The sequence below is a fragment of the Oryx dammah genome, unplaced genomic scaffold, assembly GCF_014754425.2.
Source record: "Oryx dammah isolate SB20612 unplaced genomic scaffold, SCBI_Odam_1.1 HiC_scaffold_12, whole genome shotgun sequence".
Lineage (NCBI taxonomy): Eukaryota > Metazoa > Chordata > Mammalia > Artiodactyla > Bovidae > Oryx > Oryx dammah.
In genome coordinates this window covers 69,304,611-69,325,149 of record NW_024070196.1, presented here as the reverse complement: position 1 = coordinate 69,325,149, position 20,539 = coordinate 69,304,611, and the positions used below count along the sequence as shown (strand labels likewise).

The 20,539-nt window shown below is 42.6% G+C and overlaps 1 protein-coding gene across 4 annotated transcripts in view; it reads right to left on the bottom strand.

Moving 5' to 3' along the window:
- Positions 1-20,539, bottom strand: part of SFI1 (SFI1 centrin binding protein) — a 93,048-nt gene that overhangs the window by 36,729 nt on the left and 35,780 nt on the right. For all 4 annotated transcript variants that reach the window (XM_040251072.1, XM_040251071.1, XM_040251073.1 and 1 more), the window contains 4 exons: positions 17,943-18,053; positions 12,808-12,902; positions 9,855-9,972; positions 7,836-7,938 (listed from right to left, as the gene is read on the bottom strand). In XM_040251072.1, the coding sequence (XP_040107006.1) occupies positions 7,836-7,938; positions 9,855-9,972; positions 12,808-12,902; positions 17,943-18,053 (427 nt within the window). The remainder of the gene's footprint in view (positions 1-7,835; positions 7,939-9,854; positions 9,973-12,807; positions 12,903-17,942; positions 18,054-20,539) is intronic.

The following is a 20,539-nucleotide window of genomic DNA, read 5'->3' as shown; positions in this document are numbered from 1 at the left end:
CCATTCTAAATCAGTTATTTGGCATTTGAAGCAAACTGGAAAGGTGAAAAAGCTCGATTAAGTGGGTGCCTCATGAGCTGACCGAAAATCAAAAAACTCGTCATTCTGAAGTGCTGTCTTCTCTTATTCCACGCAACAACAACGAACCACTTCTCGATGGGATTGTGATGTGCGACAAAAAATGGATTTTATATGACAAGTGCTGATGACCAGCTCAGTGGCTGGATGGAGCAGCAGCTCCACAGACTTCCCAAGGTCAAACCTGCATCAGAAACAGGGTCACGGTCACTGGTCGGTGGTCTGCTGCCCATCGGATCCACTAAAGCTTTCTGAATCCCAGTGAAACCATCACACCTGAGAAATACGCTCAGCAAATCAAGATGCACCGAAAACCGCAACGCCTGCAGCCGGCACTGGTCAACAGAAAGGGCCCAGTTCTCCTCAGCAGCAACACCCGACTGCACGCCACACGCTCAAGGCTTCAAAAGTTGAACAAATCGGGTCCTAACTTCTGCCTCATCTGCCAGATTCACCTGACCTCTTGCCAATCAACTACTACTTCTTCAAGCATCTCCACGTTTTGCAGGGAAAATGCTTCCATAACCAGGAGGACACAGAAAATGCTTTCCAAGAGTTTATCAAATCCTGAAGCATGGCTTTTTATGCCACAGGAATAAACAAACTCATTTCTTGTTGGCAAAAATGTGTTGACTGTAATGGTTAATTAATACAGATGTATATGAGCCCAGGTATACCGATTTAAAATTCAGGATCCAAAACCACAATTACTGCTGCACCAACCTTAAAATCTTTATCGCGGCATGCAGGATCTAGTTCCCTGACCAGGTATCAAGTCCCTGCATTGGGAGCTTGGAGTCTTAGCCACTGGACCACCAGAGAAGTACCTAAATCTCCCCATTTTTATGACAATTTCCCTCTCTGCCTTTTTTCTTTCCGTGCTACTAACCTGTTAAGGAAGAACCAGGTCACGTACCCTATAAACTGTTCCACATCTTAGATTTGGCCAACTGTCTCCTCCTGGCGTCTTTAAATTGTCCCTCCGATTCCTGTGTCTCCCACGAACTGATGGTAAGATTCACGTTAGGCTTGGCTGGAGTCCTGTTCACATTTGAATCAGGGACATGTTTCAAGCGCTGCGGATTCCTTCCTGTTATGTCACAGCCTGGAAGGCTGCCATAGCTTTAGCGACTGCTTGGTGCCAAGACTGTCCAGTGTCTTCAGATGGCATCAGTCTGACCCCTCCCTTATATTTCTCTATTATCTTTCCACTGGGTGACTGCTGCCCAGATCCATTTTCTCACTGGGAGGAAAAACAGTAATATTCTAACACTCCTGCATTTGTTTTATTAACTGGAATTCTATTTAAAAAAAAAAAAAAAAGCCTTATTCTCTCATTAACCCTCTCATTTCTCAGAGATCAGTCTCTACAGGAAAGGCAGGATAAACGCTTGACTTTGGTCTCCATTCATCTCCAAAGAATAGAATTAAACCTCTAACAACCCCAAATTGTGGCCAATCAGCTCTTTTCCTCTAATGAATGCATGAATTTTTATGTACTTTGTACGTTTCGATCCACTACAGTCGTTATGCTTTTTGATCCTCAAATTGTTCTGTCTTAAGCCTGCAGCAGGCCTGCTGACACACACCCATCAAGCTCTTTATTTCTTCACAGTCCTGCACACCATCTCCTAGGACTTAGGCTTCTGATGTCTAGTTCCTGCTCTATTCCTAGAGTCAGTCATTTCCCCAAAAAATGCCTCAGTTCCTTTAAAGAGACCACAGCTTAGGCACTGGGGAAGCTAACTGCTGTATTACTGCCACTTCCTCTAAGTCTTTTCAGTCAATAGTTAGAATTTCACTAATTCAGGTTAAAAAAAAAAAAATCATGGGTCCATATTGATACTGGTATTTCTAATTTCAGATTACAGGGCTTTTGTTTCTTTGATTTTACACCTGTGACCTTTCCTTTTATACTGAAAATCTGCTTCTTAATGGCACTGCCATGGTTATCTGCTTTAGCTTACAAAGTAGCCTTAATAGTTCAATGTAACAATGCAAACCTGCTACTAACAATAAGACCACTGAAAGCCATTTTAGAGCTCTTAGCTCTCTGTGTCCTTAGAATACTCCCAGCTAGGAATGAAGAGTCAAAGTATCATATTTTAAAGTAATTCTTTTCTCTTTGTAGTCATTGCTACAAACTTGATACATTTGTTTTCAGTGTGCTCTAAAATCCTAGGGCTTGGTTCTTTTACTTCTTGATTTACTTTTCTAATTATTCAAAATACTTGCATGGTTCCAAACGTAAAACTGTGTAACAAAGCAAATTCATTGACATTTTGTTCCTGTATGTTCCCTCCCTTCCCTCATAGGTAACAACTCTTCCGTTTTTGGTTTATATTTCCATTATTTCTTCTTGAAAATATAAGAAAACACACACTCTCTCTTCCCTTTCTTCCCCAAAAGGCAGCACTCAATGAGCCAGAGGGAGCCTGTTAAGAGGGAAGTGTGATCACATCTCCTCTACACGAAGCCAGGAGCTTGCCCCTCCCCCTGGAAAGAGAGCCTGCGAAGCCTTTGCGGGCACAGCCTTACTCAGCCTGCCTTATTACACCTACCCTTTCCTGCTCTCCCTCTCACTTATCAATATATCATGAGCTACATCAAGTTCCCAGGTGGGGAGACTATCTTAAACAACTTTCTCCAATCTAGTGTGAAAAGTCAGTGTATTGCGATAAAAATCCAAGTAGGCTTAGTTGTGGAACTTGATGAGTTGATACTAAAATTAAACAGTAAGGAAGAACTGCCATGGCATTTTTGAAAAAGAACAAGAGTAAAGAAGATCTCTTTCCACATATCAAGACTTAAGAGCTATACAGCAAGATCAGTAGTGGTAATAAACAGTTAGCATTTACTGAGGATTCCATATTCCAAGCATCATTCTAACCATATTACATGCCTCATCACACTTAATCCTCAACAGCCCTGTGAGGCTGTACCATTATTATTTGCATGCCTGATCAGTCGTTCAGTAATGTCCAACTCTTTTCGACCCCATGGACTGTAGCCCGCCAGGCTCCTCTGTCCATGGGATTCTCCAGGCAAGGATACTGGAGTGGGTTGCCATTTCCTCTCCAGAGGATCTTCCTGACACAGGGATTGAACCTGTATATCCTGCACTGGCAGGCAGATTCTTTACCACTGGGCTGGGAAGCCAACACTATTATTTACTTACAAATAAGTAATGTAAGGTACAAGGAGATTAGATAACTCATTTTAAAAGGGCAGGAAGCTAACAGGTGATGGCAGCAGAATTTCCACCCAGGTATTCTGACGAGAGAACCTTTGTTCTTTTCTTACCTGCTTTGTTAGATCATAATTAAAATAGTGTGATACTGGCTTAAAGATAGACAGCTAAACCAATGGACCAGAGAGCCCAGAACAGACCCTTGAACAAACGGGATCTTGCCCCAAATGGAAGTGGACTAATGATCAGTATAAAAAAGGTAAAAGATGAACTACTCAGTAAAGAGTGTTGTGGAAATTAATTACCCATAAGGAAAATGACAAACTAAGATCCTGTCTCACACAACTTATAAAAATATAAGTTAGGCTACAATGAAATTAAAAGCACTTGTATGGGGGTCTTCCCTAGTGGCTCCGTGGTAAAGAATCCACCTGCCAGTGCAGGAGACCCAGGTTTGATCCCGGATCCAGGAGGATCCCTGTGCCACGGAGCAACTAAGCCCGTGCACCGTGACTGCCGAGCCTGCGCTCTCGAGCCCGGGAGCCACAACCACTGAAGGCCATGCTCTGTAACAGCAGAAGCCGCAATGAGAAGCCCTCGCACCATAACTGGAGAAGAGCCCACGCAGCCACGAACCCACATCACAGTAAAATACATACATAATTTAAGAAAACACTTGTATGAAAAAAAAGGCACCGTAAATAAACCAAATAAATAAGTAAACAAGCTATAATACCTAATAGTTAGTGTACCTAATAGTTCAAAAGATTAGTAAGCAGAATCTATGACCATGTGCACGGAGCAGAAAAAGCTAAACAACCCAACAGAAAAAAGGAGTGAGGGATGGTAACAAGCTCAAAACCAGAAACCCAATGACAATCAGACATCAAAAAAGATACTGGGCTTCGCTAGGAATCCGTGAAACGTAAACTAAAGCAACAATGAAGAACCACCTCACACATATCACATTGGTGAAAATGACACAGTCTGGCAATGCAAAGAGCTGATGAGTCCCAAAGAACCCAGAACAACAATTTTAGCATGTAAACTGGCACAGCGGTGGAGAGCAAATGGGTGATGTTGGATAAGGATGACGAGATGATACCCAAAGACCCAACAGCTTTACTTCCAGGAACGAGAAACCCTCAGACTCTCATACAGGGATGTGTGTTTAAGAATGCTCTCCGAGGCAGCTTCCCCGGTGGCTCAACGGTAAAGAATTTGCCTGCTAATGCAGGAGATACAGGTTCGACCCTTGGTCTGGGAAGATCCCACATGCCACATAGCAACTAAACTGAGCTACAACTACTGAGCCCATATGCTGCGATTACTGAAGCCCACGCAGCCTGGAGCCTGCGGTCCGCAACAAGAGAAACCACCGCACTCAGAAGCACACACATGGAAACTCTGAGAGAGAGCAGCCCTGGCTCACAACTAGAGAAGACTGCGGCAGCAACAAAGACCCAGCTCAACCAAAAGTAAACTAATTTTAAAAAGAATGCTTTCTGCAACACTTTATAATTGTAAAAAAAAAAAAAAAAAAGGTAATCAGGAAGAAATAACAGTTTAGCAGCAGTGGGCAGATAAACTGAGTCTTACTCAGCAAAATGGTTGAATGTATGCAGTTAATAGATCTCTGTATCAACATGAATAAACCTCAAAAATACACTGCTGCATTAAAAACAAAAAGCAGCAAGCTGCAAAGTAAATGTAAAGTACGATGCCATTCATAAGTTTCCTAACAACACAAAGCCAGAACATTTACTCTCTATGTACATGTATACATACACTTTTACAAGTGAAAAAGAATTATAAGAGAATAAGGATTTCAACATCAGGGTGGAGTTATCTCTAAGAAGGAAAGGCAGAAGGAAGGATGGATAGGGCTTGAAATGTGAATTTAACTACATTAAATTACATCAAATTCTGGGGCAAGGATGGAAAAATGCTAACAGCTTTTAAATTTGTATGTTGGAGATGTGGTTATCTGTTAATTTTTTTTAAATTTTTCTGTTGTGGGCCATTTTTAAAGTCTTCATTGACTTATTATAATATTGCTTCGGTTTTATGTTTTGGATTTTTGACTGTGAGGCCTGAGGGATCTTATCTCCTGGACCAGGGACTGGACCTGCACTGGAAAGTAAAATCTTAACCATTAGACCGCCAGGGAAGATTCTTGTTAATATTTTTAACAAGTGTTTCATATTTCATGTTTTTATGCTTAAACTTCATTTTTTATAATTTCATATATGTCATGATGTCTGTCCTGACTAGTTCAGAGATGTGAGGATTGAGAGGAATGACTTAAGGTTCCTGGTAAATCAGACAGTACTTACCAGACACAAGGATTTTATTTATAATCTGCAGCATAAAATTTGTCTTAAGAGTCTCACAAAGCTTTTGGTCCATATCAGCGCTTTCTTATTGCTCATGTTTTTCATTGTATTTGATTCTGAATGACTTTTGTCTTATAAGTTAAATCCAACCTCAAATCATGAAAACCTATCACTGAAGACAGTCATTCAAAGCTGCTGTTGCAAGCTCTGAGGGCAAAAGCCAAACAGGAGCTCTAACAGCGTGCTGAGCAACAGTTGCAGCAGCAGCGAGAGTCTGCAGGCTTTCACAGGGACTGGCTGAGGGACGAGCACTCACACAGCCTGAGTCCCTCGGTGACGGAGAACCAGCCTTGTTTGGTTCCTGCGCTTCAGCTTTTTCACCTGGATCCCTCTCCCTCCTGAGAGCACCAGTCCACGAGGATAAGGCAGCATGATGGTCAAGGGACGACTCTGCACTTTTCAGGCTGCTTGGGTTCAAACGCTGCCCCTGACCTTTGCCAGCTGCACGACAAAGGTCAGGGCCAGGTATCGGAGTTATTTAACCTGTAATAATCAGTTCAGTTCAGTCGCTCAGTCATGTCCGACTCTCTGCGACCCCATGGGCTGCAGCACGCCAGCCTTCCCTGTCCATCACCAACTCCTAGAGTTTGCTCAAACCCATGTCCATTGAGTTGGTGATGCCATCCCACCATCTCATCCTCTGTCCTCCCCTTCTCCTCCTGCCCTCAATCTTTCCCAGCATCAAGGTCTTTACCAAGGAGTCAGTTCTTCACATCAGGTGGCAAAGTACTGGAGCTTCAGCATCAGTTCTTCAATGAATATTCAGGACTGATTTCCTTTAGGACCGGTTTGATCTCCCTGAAGTCCAAGGGACTCTCAAGAGTCTTCTCTAACACCACAGTTCAAAAGCATCAATTCTTCGGCACTCAGCTTTCTTTATAGCCCAACTCTCACATGCATACATGACTACTGGAAAAACCATAGCTTTGACTAGATGGACCTTTGTTAGCAAAGTAATAATAATATGGGCTTTTAAAAATAATTTTTAAAATTGTGACAACACATGTAAGGGCCTTAGTCCAGCATCTTAGAGAAGGAAATGGCAACCCATTCCAGTGTTCTTGCCTGGAGAATCCCAGGGATGGGGGAGCCTGGTGGGCTGCCGTCTCTGGGATTGCGTAGAGTCGGACACGACTGAAGCGACTCAGCAGCAGCAGCAGGACAGTAAGACCACAAAAACACTATTACTGCTCCTAGTGTTCTTGTTACCACATTATCACTGGTAACAACCAAGTCTACTTCCTTCCTATTGCTTCAGAAGTGAAGTGAAGTGAAGTGAAGTCGCTCAGTCGTGTCCGACTCTTTGTGACCCAGTGGACGGTAGCCTGCCAGGCTCCTCTGTCTATTGCTTCAGAAGACCTTGTGAATTCAGAGGTCAACAAACTTTTCTCTTAACGGGTGAGATAGTAACTATTTTAGGCTTTGCAGACCATGTGGTCTCTGTTGCAACTACTCAATTCTGTCGTTGTAGCCTGACAGCAGCTTAGACAATACATAAATGGACAGGTGTAACCGCATCCCAGTTAAAATTTTATAACAGGCAGCTGGCCAAACCTGATCCGTGGCCAAGTGGGCTGACCCCTGACATACACTGTTTGCACACGATCTCCATATATTGCATATACTTGCAGAGATGACGCAAAATGTTGTCTAATAGAAAGTTACTGGGGTGGGGCATGCTTCCCTGGTGGTCCCATGGTAGAGAATCCTGCCAATGCCGGGGACCCAGGTTTGCTCTGTGGTCTGGGAAGATTCCACATGCCACAGGGAGACTAAGCTTGTGCACCACAAACACTGAAGCCCCCACACACACGGAAGCCCCCACACTCTAGAGCTGTGCTCTGCAACAACAGAAGCCGCCACACCGAAACTAGAGAGTAGCCCTCGTTCACCACAACTAGAGAAAGCCCGCACAGAGCAACGAAGACCCGGGGCAGCCCAAAACCAATTAACGACAAAAAATCACATCTGGTGTATTCCTTCCCGCAGCCTCTCCGTTGAAGAGTCCAGCCTTCCATGCTGCTTGTGCCTCCCAGCCCCTCCCGCCCCTGGAGCTACACGAAGGGCCCAGCAGAGGCAGCAGCCCGACGCCAGAAGTCGGGCGCGTCCTCTGTGGGTGGGGGCCTGATGACACGCACAGAGGACCCCAAAGCCTGAGCCTGTGGACTCACCTGTAGCTGGAGGCTCTGGGCCCAGTGCTTCACGGCTGTGGCCTGGAGGGCTCGGCCTAGGCGGACCCGGCCCAGTCGCCGTTTCCACGCATTCCACCACACCCTGCCGGAGAGCAAATCAAAGACGGGACCAGTCAGAGCACGGTCAGCAGAAGAGCAGGGCAGGGAGGGCTGGGCCTCAGACCCCCGGCTCAGGTCCCTCTCCCTAAGACCAACACCATTAGATCTGCTGCCAGAAAAAGCAATCAAGGAACGGTTCTAGCACTGCCAGCTAAGGGTTGGAAATTGATGGTCCCTAAGGTCAGACCCCCTGGGGGAGGGCACGGCAAACCACTCCAGTATTCTTGCCTGGAGAATCCCATGGACGGAGAAGCCTGGCGGGCTACAGTCTGTGGAGTCTCACAGCGTCAGACACAACCAAGGTGACTTGGCACACAAGGTCAGACCTGGCCTGAGACACTTTAGATGCGCTCTGTTTGGCCAATGTGGGTTTAAAAAACAACAAATCACTGCCAACTACTTCGGGAGATTCCACAGAATAAACTGCAAAACTACTAGTATTTATTTATAGCCACTCCATGCAGCATGTGGGATCTTAGTTCCCTGACCAGGGATTGAACCCACGCCCCTAAGCAGTGGAAGAGCAGAGTTTTAACCACTGGACCCCCAGGGAAATCACCCAATGATGGCTTTTAGATTTCCAGTCTTGATGGATCCCTTCCCTTCCTCCTGTCTTTGCCAGGTTTCATTCTAGCCTTGGGTTCCTTTCTACTTATTCTCTGATTTGTTCAGAAAAGCAGTAATGTGGAAAAGAGCGTTTGCAACTTCTGTTTTTACCCTGGTCACTCTAACTCACCAATATCTCCTTCCTCCTAACTTAAGCCATGCTTAGCTGTATCTCTTCAAAATCTCAACCTATCTGGCATTACTACTTATTTTTTAAGCACTTAGAGAAATCACAAATTCTCTGAATGCAAATTGTAATGTAAATATAATTTCCCTGAATGGAAATGATAAAATTCTGAGTCCCTCAGGACTCAATCAGAAACATTTTAAGCCCATAACAGACACTGAATAAATAAAATTATGTAGAAATATCCCCCATATACTCTAGAGAAACTACGTACTTACTAAGCATTTACAAATATCTGCTGAATAAAGTTTAAATAACAAACATTTTAAATAACTTCTTTATGTCCACTGATGGTCTATACACTAGCCTAAATACTTCCCAAGCACTACCTTATGTATTTCGCACAACAACCTGAAAAAGACAGCTCACGGTGTGAGGAAAGTGAGGCCTGGAGAAGGGAAATGACCCAGTACTTGTGAGAAGAGGGGTTTGAACCCAAGTCAGTCTAGCTGCAAGGCTTCTGCTCTTACCCACGCTACATACAGGGCCCTGCTCTCCTGGCCAGGAACTGAGCTTTCAGTGTGCTGCCGTTCAGGACACCAGAGAACCGCTGGGGAGAGTGCACAGAGGCATCAGTACCATTATAAAGCAGCTCACTGCTACACACTTCCGGCTTTCAAAGTGGACTGACTCAGGTGGCCTCTCCAATGGAGGACGGTGCTGCTGAGATGCAGTGCAGGGCAGCAGGTAAAGTGTGAGCTGCGGCATCAGAAAGATGGATGGGTGACCCTAGTTTTGCTAATTATGACTTACACACAGTAGCAAGCTTGAGTAACTTGCCTGAGCTCATGTAGCTTAATCTGCGCAATAACAGTATTTATCTTACAGTTCATGGTAAGGAGTAAATGGGACACTTTTCATTAAAAAATTAACATACTCAGAACTTAACACAAGGCTTAACAGTAAATACTCAGTTACTGTTACTTATGATTTTGTGAAAACCTGATCTTAATGCTGAACAACATACCAATAAATATTTACTACGTATCAATTATATTCAAAATGTTGTTTTAAGGTGGGTTTTTATGCTGGCTTTCCAGCAGCATAAAGCGATGATGAGGTAAAAACGAATGCTGCTGATCTGTAGGGCCATGCAGCACACTCACCACAGAATACTCTGCTGCCTGAACTCCAGGGCAGTGGTCTGCATCTCAAGTTTAGTCCTACGGAAAACCACGTAGATCAACCAGGACTTCCAGGCCTGTCGCATCTTTTGCTTTGCATCTAGATGCACCAAAAAGATTTCCAAGAAGGAGTTAGGAGAGATGGATTACTCTGGCTTAAGACAAAAAAAGCTCAGAGGCTCTCAGACGGGTCCCTCCGCTGAGTATCTAAATTCTTCCAGTCTCCCAGTGCCCTCTGCTGGAAAAGCTGTGAAGCTCTATGAAGTTAATAAAGATGCAAGATGCAAAGAACAGTTATGTAAGTGATGACATTTACAAAACATTTAAAGGAAAACCAATGCACTGCACTGTTCAGGTATCTCTAAAAGTCCTTATTTTTTGTAGAGTTATATACTCTTCAACATCTACACATGAAATAACAAAGGAAGCAGGGAAGTGAATGGCGATATGGATGTAACAAGACTAGTGAGCTGATAATAATTGGAAGCTGGGTGGTGGGTACACAGAAGTTCATTATTCTATCTTTACATTTCGTAGATTTTTTAAATTTCCATTAATATAAGGTTAATGGAGTAGGAAATGGCACCCCACTCCAGTATTCTTGCCTAGAGTATCCCCAAGGATAGAGGAGCCTGGTGGGCTACAGTCCATGGGGTCGCAAAGAGTCAGACACAACTGAAGCTACTTAGCAATATAAGGTTAAAAAGGAAGTCATAATATAAAATTTGCTGTTTGAAACAATATTTGTAAAGTAGAACAGGCAAGATGAAAAGGAAAGGATACTATCTGTATTTATTTGTGAGACAAAATAAAAAGGGCCAGTAATGATCCCAGAGCAAAGAGAATTTACTACATACAGGAGGTACAAAGGACAGGCCTCCTTTTATAGTAAATTCCATTTTCACTGTAAGAGTCATTACTGGTGAAGTTTTTTTTTTTTAGAACACAAAGGAGAAAATAGAAATATGTAAAACATTTTCAGCACATTCTCTAAAATGTGGACAAGGAGGACTATAGCTCTACTTTGTATTACATAGTTGTTGACAAATCACATCAAAAGATGAAAAAGAATTTAATATGTAGCTTCCCTGGGCTTCCCTGGTGGCTCAGAAGATAAAGAATCTGCCTGCAAAGCAGAAGACCCGGGTTCAATCCCTGGGTCGGGAAGATCCCCTGGAGATGGGAATGGCAAACCACTCCAGCAGTCTTGCCTGGATAACTCCATGGACCAGGTGAGCCTGGTGGGCAACAGGTCCATGGTGTTGCAGAGGCGGACACGACTGAGCGACTCTCCCTTCACAGTTTTCTGAGGGCCCACCCCACACTTCCGGAATCAGCACATCTCAGGCAAGAAGGGCTAGCATGGCACTGTGGTTTTAGAGTTCAGGCTGCTAAGTAAGACAAGCTGGGCCTGAGTACTGTCCTTGTCACTTGGCTAAGTAACCCCACACAAGTTCCTCACCTGCAAACTGTTTAGAGGTACATTTGCAAACAGGGAGGCCTGGTGTGCTGTGGTTCATGGGGTCGCAATGAGTCAGACACAACTGAGCGACTGAACTGAAATGAGATTATCTATGAAAAGGAGAAAATAAATGAAAAGAGATGAAAGAAGAGGGCCTTATATAACATTTACTATTAGGCAGTGACAAAGAAGAATGCAAGTGACAGCTCAGGGAGATGTGCTGTAAGAGAAGACAGCTGAATGCTGTGGGCATGGGGAAGCCATTCCTAAGTGAGGTTTCTCTCTTAGCTATAGGAAGAGCAGGTCTACACAGAGTGCAGTGGACAAGGCGTCCAAGGGACCTGCTGAGTTTGAGGGGCCTACAGGGCGTTCACGGTTATGAGAAATACCAGGAGGTTACATTATCATTCAATATGCCTTTCCCCCTTAGATTTACCCATACGGGTTTCTGAGTTCAACTCACAGAGGAACCAGATAACAACCAGAGCTGAACTGTCACCAGATCACGAAGGGCCAGTCTGGACCAAGAAGACCAGAAGCCAGCAGTGTGACCTGACACACGGTGGCAAGACAGACAGCAGCCCCAAGTGCTGTGGGAGAGACACGGCCAGCATGCTGCACCAGCAGGGCGGGAACCTGCTGCTCTCTGCACACAAACCATGCTGACCTGAGTCGTAGGTGCCCCAATCATGCCGCACAGAGACACACCACGGGGATATGATCGCAGCAGCTCCTGCTGAGAAATCACACATCCGGGCACAGGGAGGGGAGTCAAACAACTCTTCCCTTTGACTCAGTTATTCTCTCCCAAAGACAATGTACTTGTCCTTCACAGAAAACTTTCCTTCTGAAAGTAACTCTGGGCTCTCAGTATACTAGGAAAAGGGAGGGATCTTACTCAACTTGATAACAAATATCTACAAGAAGCCTATACCATACTTAATGGTGAGGAACTCAAAAGCTTTTCTGCTAACCAAGTGTACAGCAAGGATGACTCCTCTCACCACCTCTATTCAACACCTCAAGTTCCCGACCGAGGGACTGAACCCAGACCATGGCAGATAAAATGCCAAATCCTAACCATGAGACCACCAGGGAACTCCCACTACGGCTACTGCTAAGTCACTTCAGACGTGTCCGACTCTGTGCGACCCCATAGACGGCAGCCCACCAGGCTCCCCCATCCCTGGGATTCTCCAGGCAAGAACACTGGAGTGGGTTGCCATTTCCTTCTCCAATGTATGAAAGTGAAAAATGAAAGTGAAGTCGCTCAGTCGTGTCCGACCCTCAGCGACCCCATGGACTGCAGTCTTCCAGGCTCCTCAGTCCATGGGCTATTCCAGGCAAGGGTACTGGAGTGGGGTGCCATTGCCTTCTCCAGGGAACTCCCAATAAAGTCTTAATAAAGGGGGGGGGAAAGGCAAAAACAAGTAAATGGAGGCATTTTCTTTAGTATGTACTTCCTCTCCTCACCATGATTCTCAGCTCTCAGGTACTTGCTCCTCATCTCCCGTTGCTGATACACGTAGGTCTTCCAGGTCTGGAACATCAGGCTGTACAAGTAATATCTGAGGAGCCACAAAAGCAAGCGGTGTTTCTTTAAAACAAAACAACTCTTAATCTGACATACCCAGTCCGTTCTGCACACAGGAAAAATTAACAGAACACTTCTGACACAGAAAAGCCAATCCATATCCTAAGCTGGGCTGCCCTGGTGGCTCAGCGGTAAAGAACCCGCCTGCCAAGCAGGAGACATGGGTTCAATCCCTGGGTTGGGACGATCCCCTAGAGAAGGAAATGTCAACCCATTCCAGCATTCTTGCCTGGAAAATGCCTTGGACACAGGAGCCTGGAGGGCTACAGTCCATGGGGTCATAAAGAACGACTAAATACCAACATATCCTAAGCTAAAGCTGCATTTCCTACAGTCACGGTGAAATTTGTCCTCCTTGATGGACAGCTGTTCTCCGCACCATATCCCATCACTAAGGGGAAAAAGGCATGAATTACCTGAGTGTGACTTCATCTTCAGCATCCACAGAGCTCCAGCATTTGGAACGACAGCCGTTTCTTACTCACCCACGCCAGAAAACACCAGCTCTGCTTTGCACTAGAACATGGTCAGTGTCCTCCTTTGTCTTTTCCTCCTCAGCACATACATTATCCACAGGACTGTCAGTCCCTCCATCTCTTCACTATCCCATTTCCTAAGACTTGATTTCATACTCTGCCAGCTTATTAGAACAATTCAACATTGTCTATGTGAAAGTGAAAGTGAAAATCGCTCAGTCACGTCTGACTCTTTGTGACCCCATGGACTATATAGTCCATGGAATTCTCCTAGCCAGAATACCGGAGTGGGTAGCCTTTCCCTTCTCCAGGGAAACCCAGCTCTCCCGCATTGCAGGCAGATTCTTTAGCAGCTGAGCCACAAGGGAAGTCCAAGAATACTGGAGTGGGTAGTCTATCCCTTCTCTAGCGGATCCTCCCGACCCAGGAATTGAACTGGGGTCTCCTGCAATGCAGGCAGATTCTTCACCAACTGAGCCACCAGGGAGGCCCCTAATTAAAACACCGTCTATACTTTATCTGCAATATCCATAAATCAGAAACCCTACCCCAGAGAGCCTAAAGACGTGATTACGAGTGAATTGGAAAAGATACAATGTGTGAGACATATTAAGTTTTTACTTGTAAAAAAGGTATAGAAAATATGTATGTGATAGAATTCCCCATTTTTACTTTTTTCACTTCTCCCTGGGAATACAAATGTCACGAATTAAGAGTTTCTTCTATCACTAAAAAATAAATAATTTTTTAAAGTTTTTTTTCTTTCTTTTCTATTTTCTTTTTTAATTTAAACTTTATTTTATTTGGCTGTGTTGTGCAGCATGGAGGATCTTAGTTCCCTGACCAGGGACCAAACCCATGACCCCTGCAATTGGGAATATGGAGTCTTAACCACTGGACCGTCAGAGAAGTCCCTCTTTTCTGTTTTCTCAAGGTTCTATATTGGGTATATACTTCCTCCCAAGCAACATAAATTAAAGCAACTCTACCAGTTTAGAAAACAGAATTGGAAATTATATAGCAGTGGGAGCTGGTGAGGAAACGTCTATTCTAATCATTAGCATGATCAGTACATAGTGGTTACCTGAATTAGAGGGTTACCTCTGTGTGTATAAGTTCACATGCATACAGTACTGTGTGCTTGGGTTTAAGTTAGGACTCTGATCTTGCTCACTCTAAAAAGAATCTGAAGAAAAACAGAAAATAATACAAAACTCTTCTCCTTACAAGGATGGTCCAATAACCACAAACTCAGTTGATATGACACACCACATTACTAGAATGAAAAAAGAAAACCATAAGATCATCAGTGTCTCAACAGAATAAATGCCACATATCATGAGCCCACATCTAGCACCATATTCAATGGAGAAGGCTGAAAGCTTTTCCTCTGAAATTAGGAATAAGACAAGGGTGCCCACTCTCACCACTCCTACTCAACATAGTACTGGAAGTCCCAGCCAGAGCAAGTGGGTAAGAAAAAGAAATAAAAGGCATCAGAATTGGAAAGGAGGAAGTAAAACTGTCTCTATTTGCAGATGCCATGATTTTATATATGGAAACTCCTTAAGACTCAGCCAAAAAACTTAGATCTAATCAATGAACTCAGTAAAGCCATAAGATAATAAATTTAACCAAGGAAATGAAAGGTCTCTACTCTAAAAGCTACAAGACACTAATGAAAGAAATCAAAGAAGATACAGATAAACAGAAAGGTGGTCCATGTTCATAAACTGGGAAAATATTGTTAAAATGTCAATACTACCAAAAGTCATCCATAGATTCAATGCAACCCCGACCAAGATTCCAATCTCATTTTTACTGAAGTAGAAAAAACAATCCTAAAAGTTATGCGGAACTACAAAAGACCTCAAATAGTCAAAGCTATCCTCAGGAAGAACAAAGCAGGAGACGTCACACTTCCTGGTTTCAAGCTACACTATAAAGTGGTAGTATACAATGTCACAGGCTTCCCTGGCGGCTCAGACGGTAAAGAATCCACCTGCAGTGCAGGAGATTCGGGTTCGATCCCTGGGTTAGGAAGATCCCCTGGAGGAGGGCACGGCAATCCAGTCCTGGATTCTTGCCTGGAGAATCCCCATGGACAGAGGATCCTGGCGGGGTACAGCCCATGAGGTTGCAAAGGGTCAGACACGACTGAGCGACGAAGCACAGCACACACAATGTCGTGGCGCAAAAACACAGAGGCCAACGGGACAGAGTCCAGGGCCCCCGAATCAACCCAGATATATACAGTCAGCTAATGCTCGACAACAGGGCCAAGAATCAATGGGGGAACACACAGTCTCTAAAATAAATGGTGCTGGGAAAATTGGATAGTCACATGTAAAAGAATGAAACTCGACCCCACCTAACACCACTCACAAAAATTAAACAGAAATGGATTAAAGACTTAAACGCAAGACCATGGAGTTCCCAGGAGAAAACATAACACAGGAAAAAAGCTCCTTCACATAGCAATGTGAAGCAAAGAATCCTAGCAATGATTCTTTGGATATGATACCTAAAGCACAAGCAACAACATAAAAAATAAACAAGTAGGGCTACAGTAAACCAAAAGGCTTATGCACAGCAAAATACAGTCAATAAAGTGAAAAAGACAACCTACAAAATGGGAAAAAATATTTGCAACCCATATATCTGATAAGGGATTAATATCCAAATATATAAAGAACTCACACAACTCAATAGCAAAAAATCAAATAATCCAATTGGTCAAAGGTAAAGATAAAAGACTGAAAAGTGAGGTTACTTTTTTGAATAGGTAACAACAATTAAGCCTTTGGGGTGCTCAAAAGTCCTATGGTAGGAAAAATAACAATATGTATTAAATGGAAGTAAATACTGTTCCAGAATCCCCAATGTTTTCATCTTTATCCAATCTAAAAATTATACAACTTCCTTTAACCATTCTTTTTCTAAATGAGCATTAATGCACTGCATGTGTTTAATTCTCAACAAAAATAAATAAAAGTGGGCAAATGACCTAAACAGACATTTTCTCAAAGTAGATACACAAACAGCCAACAGGTACATGAAAAGATACTTAAAGGTAACTAGTCATCAGGAAAATACAGATCAAAACCACAATGAGGTATCACCTCACACCTCTAGGCCATCACCAAAAGGACAAGATAGAATAATAATGCTGTGCATCTGAAATTTATATAATGCTATAAACCAATTTCACCTCAATTTTTAAAAAAAGTAGGAAATTAGGTCTCCCTAAAATAAGAGATTAAAAAAAAAAGATAAATGCTTATGAAGATACAGAGAAAAGGGAACCTTGCGGTCTGCTGGTACGATTTGTAAATTGGTAATAGCCACTAAGGAAAACAGTATGCAGGATCTTCTAAAAATTAAAAATAGAACTACCAGACAATCCAGCCATCCCACTTCTGGGAATATATCCAAAGGAAACAAAAACACTAACTTGAAAATATATCTGCATGACCATGTTCATAGCAGCATTATTTACAAAAGCCAAGGCAGGGCAACAAACTAAGAGTCCACAGATGGATGAATGGGTAAAGCTGTATCTATTAGGTTGGTCAAAAAGCTCATTACGGAAAAAACAACCAACTTTTTGGCCAACCCAAATACATAAAGTGGAATCTATTCAGCCATTTAAAAATGAGGAAATTCCACAAAAACTAAATATATATATATAAAAGAGGAAATCCTGTCATTTTTGGCAACATGGATGGAATTTGAAGGCATTAAGCTAAGAGAAGTATGTCACAGAAAGACAAACATTGATCTCACATGTGCATTCTTTAAAAAAAAAAAAAAAAACTGAGAAAAAGATCAGATTTGTGGCTTACCAGGGGCATGAGGGTGAGGGGAGTGGTCAAAAGGTACAAACTTCCAGGTATAACACTAATAAGTTCTGGGGATACAGGTACAATATGATGACTACACTTACCACTGAGGTATGATATATATGACAGTGGTTAAGAGAATATATGATAATTGTTACGAGAATAAATCCTGAAAGTTCTCATTACAAGGAGAAAATTTTTTCCTCATTGTTTTTTATTGCAGTTATAGGAGATGATGAATGTTAACTAAATTTATTGTGGCAATCATTTCATAATATGTAAGCAAATCTCTATTCTGTATACCTAAAACTCATACAATAATTAATATATATGTGTGTGTATATATGTATATACAGTAATTAAAATTATATATGTCAATTATATCTCAATAAAACTAGAAAAAAAAGACTTCTCTTCCTTTGATCTAGGATCATGCCAACAAGTAATTATTTGATAATGTGTACCAGTAAAATTCCCTGGTGGCTCAGCTGATAAAGAATCCGCCTGCAATGCGGGAGACCTGGGTTCGATCCCTGGGTTGGGAAGATCCCCTGGAAAAGGGAAAGGCTACCCACTCCAATATTCTGGCCTGCAGAATTCCACGGACTGTATGGGGTCGCAAAGAGCTGGACAAGACTGAGTGACTTTCACTTCACTTCACCAGTAAAATTAAAGTAATATAACATGAAATCTGACCTGTAGTGACAGTCAGCTCGAACACGGAGTTTCCACTCTCGATGGGAAACCCACCACTCTTCTTTCCACTCTTCAAAGACCTTTCGCAGAATCTTTTGTTCAAAGTAAAGCCTACGGCAGTGAAAAATAAAAAATCAGAGACACACACCTGATGATGTTGGAACTGATATCTACTCCCCAAATTACTGCTTCCTATGGTCATTGCTGTCCCACAGAAAACTGGCTCATTATTCGACAACACCAAAATATACATTAAAAATACACATATTTAACTTTTCCAGGTCAAAATCTTAGATCTACTTAAACTAGAAATAAGCTAAAAAATTTTATACTCTAGTTCTTATCAATTAAAGAGGTAAAAGTAAAAAGATCTGACTTCAAATAATGCGAGTTGAGAATTAACATTCTCAATTTTTTTTCATTCACAGGACTGAAAAATATTCAATTAGTAAAAGATAGCAGCTCCAGTTTTCATTTACATACCCAGGAGATTAAAAGTTGTAAAATAAGCAAATGCCTAATGGCATTTCTAGGACTTAACAGAACAGACTGCATTAGTTTACAAGAGCATAACAGAAGCAAAATAAAATAAGGGAAAAACCTACTAAGAAAACAGAGGGGCAGTGAGAGTGTACTGACGTTAACAAGCACGGTCAAGGAGACTGGTTACTCGGGAACTCTGCCCTGTCGGTCAGTCTAAATCTTTCTCTGGTTCTGCAGGTCACCTCACTCAGTTACAGGTTTTAAAAAACTGGCTGGCAAAAATATACCCAGAGAAATTAAACTCCCAATGTTCACTGCAGCACTATTAACAGCCAGAACATGGAAGCAACCTAAATGTCCATCAACAGATAAACTGATAAAGATGTAGTACGTACATACAATGGAATACTATTTGCCCATAAAAAAAATGACGTAATGCCATCTGCAGCAACATGGACGGACCTGGAGATTATCACACTAAGTGAAGAGACAGAGAGAGACAGATGTCCTATGATATCACTTACACACAAAATCTTTTGAAAAATGATACAAATGAATTTATCTACAAAGCAGAAATAAGACTCACAAACTTAGAGAATGAACTTTGGGTCACCAGGAGGGAGGGAGAGGGTGGAGGGATAGACTGGGAGTTTGGGGCGGACATGTACACACTGCTATACTTAAAACAGACAATCAGCAATGACCTACTGTTCAGCACAGGGAACTCTGCTCAATATTCTGCAATAACATAAACGGAAAACATTTGAAAAAGAATGGGAAAAAATGAAAATAAAGAAATTCACCTATTTTCATAATAATAAATAAGAGAAAATCACCACAAATACCTATCAAAAGAGAACAGCTTAAATTCTAATCAATGTCAAATTCAATCAATGATGCATAGTCATTTTTTTATGAATAAAACTAAAGATACTGAAAGAAAGATACTCCAGAAAACCTGCTGGATGAAAACACAAAGCTTGAGTCTAGGAGGAGAAGGGGGCAGCAAAGGATGAGATGGTTGGATGGCATCATCAACTCAATGGACAAGAGTCTGAGCAAACCTGGGAGATGCCGGAGGACAGGAAAGCCTGGCCTGGCATGCTGCAGTCCACAGGGTCTCAAAGAGTTGGACACGACTGAGCGACTGAACAGCCACCACCTCGTGGTAGGTAAAATATGATATGTGTAACTTTTTTAAAAAGTTATTAGTTATTTTTATATTTCCAGTACCCATGTTAGAATACAATACATATCAAATAAATATGTATAAAATGTATGCATACATAAAAACATGTTCATATGCATGTATATATGTGTACATACAGAAATTATTGCATTATATATATTAAAATCCTGAAAAGACCTCCAGAATACCAAACTGTTACTAGCGGTTCTCTCTCAGGGAGGCATTACAAGAGATTGGTGTTTCCTGTATTACAGACTTCTTTTGTTTGAAAAAATTTTGAACAGCATTGTCCATAACTTTTAATGGAAAAGAACCACACCCCCTTTGCACAAGTACCTCCTTCTACCATCGACTCTCCATCTATTTCCTTTCTTTCCCAAAACCTCACTAAAATAACAGCAAATACTTTAAAAAGGTGCAAGCCCACAAAGAAAGAGAAAAGAGACAACGATGTTAAACAAGAGACGCCAACAAATCTTAGACAACGGAAAGCAGGCAGGAGGGGGGCAACTGAATCAACAGGTGAGAGAGAGAGAACTCAGTTTCTGTGGGGCAAGAGGCAAGGGCATGGTGGCACAGACCCAAGAAAGGGGTGGGAATGAGCGGCATCAGGAAGTGCAGAGTCCTGGGTTGGGGAGAAAACACAGGATTCTTTTGCAGGCCTGTAAGAAGAGGTTAGGCCCCTGAACCCCATTATTCACATAGGCAGAGACTCAGGCTTCTCTCTGGAGAGAATGAACTTCTCTCTGGAGAGAGTGTCACTGGACCCTCCAACACCAGACAGAGCTCAAGAGATGGTCCAAAACCAAGAGTCTACACACCGAACAATGAGACCCACATTCCCCCTCCTCTGCCTGCCGCCAAGTCTGTAATCACCGCCTCCACTCCACTCCACCTCAACCCTGAAGGAGTTTGGAGGATTCTC